At 51.1% G+C, this 13,818-nt stretch overlaps 1 protein-coding gene across 3 annotated transcripts in view; it reads right to left on the bottom strand.

Moving 5' to 3' along the window:
- Nucleotides 1-13,818, bottom strand: part of SH3PXD2A (SH3 and PX domains 2A) — a 243,415-nt gene that overhangs the window by 108,455 nt on the left and 121,142 nt on the right. For all 3 annotated transcript variants that reach the window (XM_043475517.1, XM_043475519.1, XM_043475518.1), the window contains exons 4-5: nt 11,873-11,949; nt 1,001-1,092 (exon numbers count right to left, since the gene is read on the bottom strand). In XM_043475517.1, the coding sequence (XP_043331452.1) occupies nt 1,001-1,092; nt 11,873-11,949 (169 nt within the window). The remainder of the gene's footprint in view (nt 1-1,000; nt 1,093-11,872; nt 11,950-13,818) is intronic.

The raw sequence follows: 13,818 nt of genomic DNA, 5'->3' as shown, positions 1-13,818 counted from the left end.
GAGGATGGAGTCTGGGCATGTGTGTGCGATTCCAGCATGACCTAGTGGGTCATCTTGACCACCTGGCCCAGAGAAGGAAAAAAGACCTGCTTGGTTCCCTATTTCTCCCCAGCATGGAAAGTCGACCATCTCTGGACCATGAGGAATCAAAAGGTTTTGGTTCAAGTCTCATGCCTGTTCCATACCCAACCAGCTGTATGACTTCCAGAAAATCCACCTAACCTATGGGCCTCAGTTTCCCCCTCTGCAAACTGGGCTACCCTGTGTGCATGCTATGTCACTCAGTCACATCTGCCTCTTTGCAACTCTGTAGACCATAGCCCGCCAGGCTCCTCTGTCCATGGGATTCTCCAGACAAGAATACTGGAGTGGGTTGCCCTGCCCTGCTCCAGGGGCTCTTCCCGATCCAGGGATCAAACCCAGGTCTCCTGCATTACAGGCGATTCTTTACTGCTGAGCCACTAGGGAAGCCCCCTAGGCTCCTTAAGAATATTGTAAAATGCTACAGGTAAAAGCCATTTGGTATGCACTCGTTGTTTTTGATAATGATTGTTAGATCTGTTGCCACAGCCCAGGACTGCTGGGTTACTCTGCAGGTGAGGTTCGCATGGGCAGCACATGTCCTCCTGATTCTACATGTCAGTTGGGCGCTTGGTAGTGTCAACAAATAGGAGCAACGACTGCTAATCCCATGTCTGAATGGCATATTTTCTGTTATCTTGTCTGCTCCTGACAATAAGCTGTAAACCAGAAAGAGTTTGCACGAAAACCTGCTCCCCAGATGCAGAGACACCCTCCCTTGCCAGGTCTGGGGTCAGAGAAATGAGGAACAAGCCCTGGTCACAGGAGTCTGGGGACTGATGCTCTTCCTTCCTTTGGTCCATGTCTGCTTAGCCTCATTGGCCTGGCCAGCACTCCCTCTACTGTATCCCCACGTCTGGAGTCTCTCCAGGCTGGCCTCAGCATTAGCCTCACAGGAGAGGCTTGAGTTACCACTTACTCTTTGGGGGGGTTGACATCCTCCGGTCGGGCCTCAAAGAACCGAAAGACTTCATCACACTGTGAAATATGGGGCGGCAGCCGGACAAGGGCCTGTGGAAAGATAGGAAGAAAGGGCATTAGGCCTGAGGACACTGGGAGCAGGAAAACCAAAAGCGAGGTCAGCTTGGGCCAACAGTGATGGGGGGAGGCTCGAGGACTGTGCCGGGGAAGACATAGTGAACAGGTACCACCAGCTACCCACCCACCACCCAACCAGACAACTAATCAAGAAATTAACTAATCAGCTAACTAATGAAACAACTCTCCCTTCATCTATCCATCCATCCCTCCCATGAACTAACCAACCATTCCATTAGTGAACTAACCACACAGTCAATAAACCCGGCCCAGTCCAGTGTGGAATGGTGGGGGGTGTAGGGTGAGGTCAGGCAAATCCCTGCTTCTTGGCCCCTCATTTAGGATGGAGACAAGACAGTCAAAGCAATCAACCTGTCAACCATCCAGCCAGCAATTCAACCAACCAACCATCTAATTAGCCAGTTAACCAACTAAACAACTAGCCAACCAAATGAAAAAGGAAAAGAAAAAAAGGAGGAGGCCATTAAACCCTAGGTCTCAGGGTCCTTGCTGCTGCTGTTGCTAAGTCACTTCAGTCGTGTCCGACTCTGTGTGATCCCATAGACGGCAGCCCACCAGGCTACCGCATCCCTGGGATTCTCCAGGCACGAACACTGGAGTGGGTTGCCACTTCCTTCTCCAATGTGTGAAAGTGAAAAGTGAAAGTGAAGTTGCTCAGTCGTGTCCGACTCTTAGCGATACCATGGACCGCAGCCTACCAGGCTCCTCCATCCATGGGATTTTCCAGGCAAGAGTACTGGAGTGGGATGCCATTGCCTTCTCCGCTCAGGGTCCTTAGGAACATATTATTCTGCATGAACCCTGTAAGGGTTCTCTCTTGCCCACAGAATAAGTCCAAAATCCTTAACTCCACAATCCAAGGCCTTTTCCCACCAGCCTCGTCCCCCACTCTAGCCACATCCCAGCCGCACCAGATACACACAGCCTCTAAGTACTCACTGCACCATTAATTATTTAATGACAAGCTGGTCATTCTACCATGGACAACAGGGTGCTATGACAGAGTCTGACTGGACCTGGGAAGATTAGGAAAGGAGATGGTTTTAGGAAGTCTCTTTGAAGCTGATTGCTGAGAGACAGGTAAGAACTGACAGGTCAAGGGACTTCCCTGGCGGTGCAGTGCCTGACTCCACACTCCCAATGCAGGGACCCAGGTTTGATCCCTGGTCAGGGAACTAGATCCTGCGTGCTGCAATCAAGACCCGGTGCAGCCAAATAAATAATAAAAATACATAAATATTTAAAATATAAACTGATGAATTAAAAAACAAAAAAGAATTGACTGGTCAAGGTGAGGGTCAGGGGACCAAGTATGGTGGCTCTAGGACCTGCAGGAGGTTGGGTGTGGCAGGGTCTAATAGGGCTTTGCTTAGGCCAAGTTGAACTGAGCCTGGAGGAGCAGAATAAGCTGACGGGTGTGGAAAGGCTTCTTAGAAGAGTGGGCAGGAGTTTGGCCCAAGGGGTGTGCAGGATTCGGGCAGGCGGGAGGAGGTGGGCATTCCCAGGAGGAAAACTGTGCAGGCAGGGGTGAGGGGAGCTGTGAGTTTGTCATCCAGGAGGGGTGAGAGCCTGCTGCTGGAAAGCAAGGGACGAGGGTCAGAGGTGATCAGTTTCCTGCTCTGCACCAGCACGGATGCCGCACCTTTCAGCCTGGGCACCTGGACCGATGCTGACCCGGCTCAGTCCGGTGGAGTGGTGGGGGGATGTAGGGTGAGGCCAGGCAAAGTCCTGCTTCTGGGCCCCTCATTCAGTATGGAGAGAAGACACTGGGGTGATCCTTTAATACAGACAGACAGATGAGGTCAAAGTAGGGCTGGGGGACAGGGCCAGTCCTGGAACTCTGGGCTAGAGCCAAGGGAAGAAAGACGGAAACCCTGGGTGACAGGAGTGTGAGGAACTGCTGATAAGGAGGCTCCGGAGCAGTGGCCAGCTGGATGGGAGCCTGTCTAGAGCCCGTGCCTCCCCAGGCTCTCTGCACTGGGGCTGCTTCAGGTGCAGTGACCTGACCCGGCAGCTCCCCTGTGCCAACCATGCTGGGCCTCCATGAGTGTGGCCACCTCGTGATGGTCCCATGAGGGCAGATCTCATTCCCGTGTTACTGAGGAGGAGACGGAGAGTCAGGGAGGCCACGTGGCCTGCCCACATGTGGGAAAGACCTTGCTAGAAAGGAAGTTCCACGCGGGCAGAGATTTTAGTCTGTTTTGTTGACTGCTGTGTGCCCAGATCCTAGGAGAGAGCCTGGCACTCAGGGAGTATTTGTGCAAATGAATGAATGAATAAGGCTTTGGTGTGCAGCACCAATAGGACATAATAGAGGGGCAAGAAAAGCACATGTGGTCTTCGGTTGCGTTGACAGAGGTATAGTGTTGAGGAATGGACGTGATCGTTTACTTCTCTGAGCTGCTCAGGTAGAGATTCAAGCGTGGCATTGAACACAGCGGCCTTTCCGGATGCCAAACCCACAGCCGGGCAAGAGGGGACAAGACCTGATCTTAGCAGGTAAAACACACTGTGCATCTCCCAGCTGCTCCTTCCAGAGCCTGCGGTTTTCCAAGGGTCTCTAACAGATCACATCCCCAAGACCAGGCAAGGAAAAACAAAAGAAAGGAAATTAACATTCAAAGAGTAACTACCACGTGTCAGGCACTATGGTAGGACTCTCCAATCATCCAACAAGCAGGGAGCCTTTTGGTGTATGCCCGGGTAGTACAGGCATGAGCCAGACATAGCGCCTGCCCTCACAAGCATACATCTAGTGGGGCAGACCCCGTACTGTCCTGGAGGTACCCATCACTGCTTCCATTTATGGTGGGGACACTGAGGCTCCTGGGGGTGAAGCCACAACTAAAATAAGTGGCAGAATGAAGCCCTGTGCTCAGACATAGCCTGGGGGGACTTATCCCTATAGTGTTTAAGTTTTAATTTAACACACATGGTAGGTGCTGCTTTGGTCCCCAGGAGAGGATAGAAGGAAAGAAAAACTGAGGAAGAAGAGAGAGACAGAGAGATGGAGGGGAGGAGAGGAAGTTGGAGACAGAGACAGAGATGGAGGGAGAGGCAGAGACAAAGAGAGAGAGACGGAAAGAGAGAGAGAGAAGGAGAGAAAGGCAGAGACAAAGAAACAGACAGAGAGATGGAGAGACAGGGAGGAACAGGGAAACTGAGAGGCAGAGACAGAGAAATGGAACGCAGGCTTGTGCAGAGAGCAAGGGTCCCTGGTGGCAGGGAGGGAGGAGGGGGTCGGGAGGGAGCACTAATGGGCCGGGATGGGCAGGAGGCAGGAGGGAAGCATTCCCAGGGACCCAGGCTGTGTGCAGAGTGGCTGCCAGCGTGACCTCCCTGACAGCAGAGGGAGGGGGCCGGGGCAGGCGCCCTCCCACATGGGCGCAGAGCGGCCGCCTGGCTCCCCCAGCAGCAGCGGTGAACACAGGGGCTCTTCATGCCGACAGAGACCGGCATTCTCGGGGCAGAGGACGCGTGGGCTGGAAGGGCCTCAGACAAAGAGGCCTTTCGGGCAAACCACTGCGGCATCTTTATTTAACAGAGCGCCCCGAGGGGAGCCGCATTGAGGGCTCGTCCTGATTTCAGGCTGACAAGAGGCTCTTGGCTCAGAGCGGCTTCCATCAGAGACGCCGCCAAGCCCAGCTCCGGCCAAGATCATTTGGCAGGAGTGCTGGGTGCGGAGCAGTCAGTCCCCAAGGCCTGGGCTGGTGATGACAACCAGAGCGGGGAACCCGCAAACCTAGCTCTTCTTGCAGGAGCTGGTAGGGGCCAATCTGTGGGCGCCTCAGGGACATCACCCCTGGCTCAGACCTAAAATGCTGTCATTGGGCATTCAGCATGCACACCGTGAGGTGGTTAAGTCAGGGACTCAGGGCTAGGCAGACGTGAGTTTGAGTCCTAGCTCTGCTATTCACAGGCTATGTGATGCTGAATGCCTTGCTTGCCCTCTCTGGTTTCAGTATGATGGATCTCATAGGGTACCTGCCTATTGGGAGGTTAAATGAGATCGTGGATATGAGGAGCCTAGCACAGTGCTTGGCGCTGAATTAACAGTAAAATTTAGGGACTTCCCTGGTGGTCCTGGCTTCCCTGGTGGCTCAGACAGTAAAGAATCTGCCTGCAATGCAGGAGTTCAGTTCAGTTCAGTTCAGTCGCTCAGTCGTGTCCACCTCTTTGCGACCCCATGGACTGCAGCACTCCAGGCTTCCCTGTCCATCACTAACTCCCGGAGCTTACTGAAATTCATGTCCATTGAGTCAGTGATGCCATCCAACCATTTCATCCTCTGTCATCCCCTCCTCCTCCCTCCTTCAATCTTTCCCAGCATCAGGGGCTTTTCCAATGAGTCAGTTCTTCGGATCAGGTGGCCAAAGTATTGAAGTTTCAGCTTCAACATCAGTCCTTCCATTGAATATTCAGGACTGATTTCCTTTAGAATTGACTGGTTGGATCTCCTTGCAGTCCAAGGGACTCTCAAGAATCTTCTCCAACACCACAGCTCAAAAGCATCAATTCTTCGGCGCTCAGCTTTCTTTACGGGTTCAATCCCTGGGTTGGGAAGATCCCCTGGAGAAGGGAATGGCAACCCACTCCAGTATTCTCGCCTGGAGAATTTCCTGAACAGAGGAGCCTGATGGGCAATAGCCCATGGGGTTGCAAAGAGTCGGACATGACTGAGTGACCACATTTTTATTTTCACTGGTGGTCCAGTGGTTAACAATCTGACTTGTAATGCAAGGGACATAGGTACGATCCCTGGTCCGGGAACTAAGATCCCACTTGCCTCAGAACAACTAAGCCCATGTGCTACAACCAGAGAGTCTGTGCATCACAACAAAAGGTTCTGAATGATACAACGAAGCTTCTGCATGCTGCAACTAAGACCTGGCACACCAAATAAATAAATAAAAACTTAAAAATACTGAACGTTGGTTATACTATTGTCCTCATTATCATTATCCATTAGGTGAGAGCAGTGAGGCATACTAGAAAGAACAGGAGTCAGGAGACTTCAGTTCTAGGTCCAATTCTGCTATTATACACTGCTACATGACCTCGAGCAGCTCACCTCACCTCTCTGGTTGTTGCTCCTTTTAGGATAAAATAGACTAGCCTTAGAATCTCAAACTTAGCTCATGGAACACATGTTGGATGAGATAAAATGAGTTCCGTGGGCACACGTGAAATGGTGCTTCGTAGATCCCTGACTGGGTCTTGGTGGGCAACATGTTCATCAGCACAGCAAAGGCAAGAGACCCGCAGAGCTGTGTTCAGGCCAGTAGTTATTAATAATAATGACATCCTGGAAGACAGACTCATGTAATCATCACATTAAGAGATTGGTATGACTATGACTCCAATTTTACAGAAAAAGAAACTAAAACACAGAGAGGTTGAAACATTTCTCAAGGCCACACAGCTACCAAGGAGCAATATTTTGAATCAGGTGCTCTGAGTCCAGAGCCTATGCTCTGTCTCGTCTGCAACTCTGTACTGCCTCCGGCATTGCCCACAGGTTGCTATGGTGGAGCTGGTTTTCCAAACAATTCCTATTGACAGCCGGTGGAACACAGCTAGGCAAATCCAGGCTACAGACTTTCTGACAGTTCTTCCAGCTTTAACAGTCATTGGCTCTAGGGCTTTAAACAGCACCATCATCAGTGAATTCAGGGTCTAGTCTACCACAAGCTTGGTCTTTGCAAGTGCAGCAGTGGCATGGGAGGGAGGCCCCAGGCAGACTTGGCTCAGGCCCTGTGCTTCGAAATGATCCCCCTCCAAGAAGCCCACCATTCTGGGTAATGTCTGAAGAGGTATTCAGTGATGTCCGCAGGGCCACACAGCTAACAAGTGACTGAGCCAGTGTTCAAATGCAGATTGGATTAAGTCGCTCAGTCCTGCCGACTCTTTGCGACCCCATGGACTGCAGCCAACCAGCTCCTCTGTCCGTAAGATTTTCCAGGCAAGGATACTGGAGTGGGTTGCCATTTCCTTCTCCAGGGGATCTTCCCAACCCAGGGATCAAACCCGGGTCTCCTACACTGCAGGCAGATTCTTTATTGAGTGAGCTACAAGAGAAGCCCCAGGGTGACGTCTACCTTAGGACAAAACAACAACAAAAAAAGCAGTTTCGCATTTGTCAAAGCAACTGGGGGAGTCCTGCTCTTTCCACGGGATCAAACACTCTCCTATTTTTAGCAGCATCATTTTGGCTTCTAATCAATGGAAATCTTATAGGTAAAAACCCAGGAACTCTTGGTGGTGGAGGACGGGGGGGGGGGGAGGGGGGGGAGGGGGGCTGGAGTCCCACCCATTTTGCCCCCATTCCCACCCCTGGGGCTGCTTCTAACCTGCTCGGATTATTCCTCCTAGATCAGCATCTTGGAAGCTGGGAGTTCACCGAACTTGCATAAATCAGAGTATTTCAAACGCATGAGTTCTCTTTTTGAAGGATCTAAGCAGCAAATTCTTTTGAAATGGAAATAGTGCTTAATTCGCAATTGCCGTTTAAGCCATTTCACAAGTGATACTAGTAATTGGGGCCTCGGGGACATGTCACCCTCCTTGGAGGCTTCCTCTGGCTGGATTCCCTCGTGCTGGTTAGTGAAGACACAAAGACAGCAGATGGGGCCTTCGAGGGGCTCTTGCCCTGAAGAAGATGGACACACGGGAATGACCTGCTAGGAGGGTGAGTGTGCCGTGCAGAGCCTGCGTGGAGTACTCAGCGTGGCCAGCTTTCCCTGGGGAGTGGGGAGGCTTCTGGGAGGGGGGCCTGGAAGCTGAATGTGTGCCTAGGAAAGAGACCAGCACAGACCAAGGGGTGGAGGAGACCTAGGGGAATCTGGCTAGCTGTGGATGGCTGCGCTTCTGCGGACTGGGCTGTAAGGCAGGGGGCTGAAGCCAAAGCAGCCCATGGAACCACCCACAGAGGACCCGGCTGAGCTGCTCAGAGGTTCTTGTGGGCAATGAGGCTCCTCAGAAGACCTCTCCGTGGAAAATGGACACTATCAGCTTGATCCCAGGCTGGAAATGCTTTTTTTTCTGGGTCTGTCTGGACCAGAGAAGATGAAGAGATTCTGCCAGCTGGGTTTACTCCGAGTACCAGACCTCTCAGGAGGCATGAATGCGTCAGTCTTGGCTCTGCCTCAGTCTACCCCCACCAGGAACACTGCTGGCCCAGGCCTGCCTTAGCATAAGGGACACAGGAACAAAGTAACTCTCCCTGTGTCTAGGACTGAGCAGTCATGTCCTGCTTTTGAGAGGACTGTTTCTGTTGCAACATGAATCTTGTTCTTTATTAACACGAGAGACAATGATGGGCCATGATGGGAAACTCTCACAGTGGGAGGGGGAACGGCTGGGGCTAAGAACCTCCAAGTAATAGCCTCAGTTTTTGAATCTGAGAAGTGGGGCTAAAAATGAATGTGTCTGGGAAATGCAGAGGGTTGGGAGGGGGGTGCTTTCCTTACCCCAACAGGGCTGATTCCCTGTTGGGCTTGGAGTCTTTCCCTCAGTCAAATTCCAGCCAAGCCCTCATCCCTCCAACAAAGGAAGTCCTTGATTCTGAAACCAAGTTGATGGTGGACCGCAGGAATAATAGAAGGGAACTCAGCTTTTGGGGTAACAAAAAATTCTAGTTGCATCCACCAGGAAATGGAGACTTGTATAAGCATTGTTACATGGCAGAGGGTGGGCTGACTATTCTCAAACACTCTTTCTCACTGTCCACCCCCTGGGATATTTATTTTATCCCATAGACAAACACTGCAAACATGTATTTCACACACAGGAATGGGGTAGACGGAGTCATTTATGGGATAGATTGTTCATCTGAGCCCCCAAAGTATAGCTCACGCTTGTTAGTGAGATGAAAGTCTTCAAATTGTTGAGGCCACAGAACCATTAAATATTAACCGCATAACCATTCTGCCCATTAAATTAATTTATGGAGTAACAGAAAAGCCTTTGGAACCCCTCTTGATAGACAGCGGCCCTCAAGAGCCACATAAAACAATCAGCCGACTGGCACTTGGTAAATTTTCCGTGACGCTCGTCCAATCTGCTCCATATATGTTTAAAGTTAACACTGAGATCTGGGCTGTGAAACTGCCATCAGGTGGAGGGACTGGCTGGCCAGCGAAGGCAGGGAGCCCGAAGTCTAGGGGAGTCCACTGCACGGTCAGACTTTCCATATCTGAGTCCTGGCAGAGGAGCTGGCTATGCCGTGCACAAAGCCGGCTTCACAATCTTGGGCGCATTTGAGTCCCCAGCAAATCCCAGACTGGAAGCCCATGCTGCCTAGCAGGTCCAAGGAAGATTCTGGCCAGCCAAGCAGAACTGCCTGGGCAGGTACTGGAAATCAAACTCTAGAGGTTCTGAGCAGCATGTGCAAGGACAGGTGGAAATGAGGCAGGGGTGGCCTTGGAGTGGACTGCACGTGGCTCTGACTGTGAAGCTGGCTGTGGGGGGCAGTGATGCTGAGTGAAATGTTGGACCCTAAGTGGCACAGACAGGATGACCGGGCGGCAGGGCTGTGACGTGCAATGCCGGAGGGCAGTGACCATGGACTGCAGCTGGACTTATCACTAATGATCATTCCAAGGTCACTCCAAGGTCTCAGACAATCGGACCACAGATCCCAGCTTTCAAGTTCAGCAGAATTAAAGGTCACTTCTGCACTGCCCCGCCCCCTCTGCCATTCTCGGAGTAAATTACCGTCTCCAAGCTGCCTGGCTGCCTGGTGAACCCATGACATTGCTCTTGTTGCCTGGCCCTGAGCAGTTCTCATCTATGCTAATTATGTTAGGGGGCCCCCTCTCCTCTTGCAGACCCCACTTAAATGGTTTCCCAGCCACCAGTAGTACCACTGGGGCCCCAGAGTCCTCGTCCTGACTTAGGAGTCCTGTTCAAAGCCTGATCCCAGGAGATCAGATGTTATCACTTTCTTGCTCCAGACAACCCAGGAGACGGCATTTCCACAGAGCCCAACTGCAAATGCCCCAGGCTCCACCGGCTCTGGGAGGCCGAGGCTGATGTAAACCATAAGTCCCAGAGGCAAGAGGCTCCCTCCTGCCCTGTGCCCTTCCTCAAATAGCTCTGCCCATTTGTTTAACTGCTTAAGAGAGGAATAAAGAGAAATAAAAGCACAGGCTGCAGCCATCAATTTAACTGGAATTGGCGATTGCCCTTTAAAGAGAAAAATGGATATTGATCTGAAGAAGAGAAACTTCTAACTTAAGGAAATTCATCATCAGGGCATCCTTTTACCTTAAGGCAGAAAAAGTGACCGAGCATAATTTGCACAGCCACAAAATTCAAACTTAGGATAAGGGAGAATATTTGGGAGTGCTTGCCTCTCCATCGTCTTGGGAACACCAGTTACTAAATTGAGCAACTAGGTTCTTATTTAAATATTTTATTATTGACAAGTGTTCCAAATTATGAAATATTTATGCAGAAAGGAGCCTTATGGTAACAACTCCATGTAGGGACAGAACATTTCAGAAGTTACAAACACTGTGAGATATATTCTCCTGCTCAACCCCTTCATGAACCCCACGAGACAAGATATTTTTACCCCCTCATCTTACAGATCAGGAAACGAGCTCAGAGAGGTATAGCGACTTGCCAGGGTCACCCAGCTAGTCAGTGGGGCACTGGGATTCAACCCCAGCTCTTCTCACTCTAGTACCAGTACTCACAACAAAACGTTATCCCCCACTTGCTTCTCCTCAAGATTCTTGAGTCAGACTCCACAATAGTTTTCACTTAACTAGGAAATTCCATCTCCATTAAAAGCCAGTGGTGCCCGGTGATAACATTAAATTGTTTGGGTCTTGTAATAATAACAACAAAAAGCCAGCATCCATCAAATGCTTCCTCTGTGTGGACACTCTGTGCTGCTGCCTTATGCCTGTCTGGTCACTGCATCCTCATGGCTACACTCTGCGAGGTACCAGTCTCCTTGCCGTTGGACAAGTGTGGAAACTGAGGCTCCGGGAAGTTCAGTAAGTCGCCCGAGTTCACACAGCCAGCAGGCATTCAAACCCAGGTGGTCTGGCCATCTAGAGGCCATGTTCCAAGGCCACTGAAGTGGCAGCCTCTTGTCCTCACTGCAGGGGTCCCAGCCTCTGGACAAGGTAGAAAGACAAATGGGTTCTGCTTCATGACGCGGCTGTCACTGCCTGTCTGTTTTGGGGCTTTGGCTGTTCTAATGTATGTATGTGTGTGTGTGTGTGTGTGTGTGTGTGTGTGTGTGGTGAGTGTTATCATCTATAAAGATGTGTACATGAGCATCTGTATCTACCAAGACTTCTGCGTATAAACAAATATGCATTTCAGGTGATACTGAACTCGAGACTGATTCCAAAATGTCCCAAAGGGAATTCAAAGAAAGAGTTCTCCTGTATCCAGCCAGACGCCACAGACAGAATCCTTTCAGCAGAGGTCCCTGCAGGAGCTCCCAAGCTGGTGGAAGTGATTTAAAGGAGTGTTTTGTAAACACGGACTCCTGAAAGGAGTAGAGCCCACAGCCCTTGTGACCCAGAGGCAGTCCTGGGGTGACCCCTCCCTGAGGGACACCCACACCCACCCCTCTGGCCAGGAAACACCGGGCCTCAGGATGCGTCTGCTAAACAGCAGCAGAGAGTTCTGAACAGACAACCCTCCTTCCCAGATGCACAGACTCTCTGGCAGGTGGACCATACCTCCCCCGCCCCAGAGGCCCTCTTACCCGGCAGTACTCGTCTATGGGCTTCAGCCTCTTCACAGCTACGTCCCTGATGTGGCTCCTCCGGAAGAGGATTTTGCCTGGAAGAGAGAAGCTCATGAGCTGGGTGATTCTGGGTGAAGCTGCCGTAGGGACCTGGGACCCTACGTTTCCTCTCCCTCAGCTTCTCAGCATCTTAGCTGGCCACCAAATGCCCCCACCTCCGCCCACTGCCAAGGAAACAAGAGAGGAGTGGTCACCTCTCCCTGGGGGCAGAAGGTGCCCCAGGCTGAGGGTCCAGGACCTCTGGGGCGGGTGAGGAGCCCCAGAGGCTGCCATCTTGGCCAAATCACCTTGTCTGGGTCTAATGGCAGGATCCATGCCCCGATGTGGGTGAGGCTCTCAAGTGACCTCACGAATAAATACAAAGGGTGGCCCAACCCACACACTGTGCTTTGTTTTCAGGCCCATCCCTCCTTGAGAAATCAGCCTTCATTCCTGCCAGCCGGGCAGGAATTCCTATTCTTAGCTTAGGTGGGTGGTTATTTCCAGGGCAGGCACAGGCCAGTACAAGGAGGAGGGGCCCAATGGACCCCTCAGCTGGGCTGGTATATCCCTCTACAAGTATGGGCAAGGCTTCTGGGAAATGCCAGATCCCAAACCTTCTCTATTGGTTACACTTATAATCTGAACTCCTCGGTGTGATGCGTAGTGGCCATCAATGTCCGGGTCAGTGCCTCCTTTTTAGAAGACTTCCTTGATTGCTGAGCTGAGAGTAATCACCCTTTTTCCAGAATATCCACACGTTTTGTCTAGTCCTAAGACACACACCACAGTCTGCTATGTATTGCTGACACTCGTGAGCCCCCTCCACCAGGGGCCTGTCTGACTTACCTTAGGGTCCGTGGAGCCCAGCATGTGGTGAGGGGCTCACCTCATGGCTTTAACAGGCATCTGTTGTCCCATAGACCACCCAGTCCCCCTCTGGAGAGCCTCCTTCCTCCATTTCTAACCGTGTGGTTCACACGGAGCTGACCACACCCCTTGTCAACAATGGTAGGCATGTGACCCAGTCTAGCTACCCAGAGTCACAGTGATTGGCTCAGAGGTGGGCAAGGGGACAGGATCTGGACCAATGAGGGTCGGCCCTGAGACCTCTGCTGGTGTCCTCTTCCTCCCAATGTTTCCCCCCACACTTGCTAAGCTGGCAGGATGAAGGCCTGGAGCTCCTAGTGACCATCTCCATCATTGCCTGAGATGGAAACAAACCAAGAGGAAGGATCTGAGCCTGGGACAGAGTTGATGCTCAGTAATTGTTTCTTTTCTTTCCTCTTTTTCTTCAATGTACCATGTGTCTTGTGGGATCTTTGTTCTCCAATCAGGGATGGAACCTGTGCCTTTGGCAGTGAAAGCATGGAGTCCTAACCACTGGACCACCAGAGAATTCCCTCAGTAACTTGTTTCTTGAATGACTGAAAAGCAGAGCCAAGAGATGGTGAAGGGCAGACCCATTTGACATCATTTGAGTTGCCACATATAGCTGTTCCTAAACCCAGGGTCTACCTGGGACTTTTCACTTATATAAAATGTTACAATTTTCTAAAATTGAAACTTGTTGGAGATGCACTTTAATCACTTGCATCTCATTTAGGAGTCCTAAATGAGATGATTCCCATTCCATGTGAACAAATATGGAGACTGCATGTTAAGATACTTAAGCTTCCTCTATTGGTATCGTTTGGTCACTAAGTAGTGTCTGACTCTTTTGCAACCTCATGGACTGCAGCCCACCAAGCTCCTCTGTCCATGGGATTTCCCAAGCAAGAATACTGCAGTAGGTGCCATTTCCTCCTCCAGGGGAATCTTCCTGACTCAGGGATCGAACCAGCATCTCCTGCTTGGCAGGCAGATTCTTTACCACTGAGTAACCAAGCATGAGCATTGTGTTGGTCTAGGTTGTCTCCCCAGAA

Source organism: Cervus canadensis, chromosome 8 (genome assembly GCF_019320065.1).
Source record: "Cervus canadensis isolate Bull #8, Minnesota chromosome 8, ASM1932006v1, whole genome shotgun sequence".
In the NCBI taxonomy this organism is placed as follows: Eukaryota; Metazoa; Chordata; class Mammalia; order Artiodactyla; family Cervidae; genus Cervus; species Cervus canadensis.
Note: the sequence above shows the minus strand (reverse complement) of the source record. Positions and strands in the feature narration are given on the sequence as shown.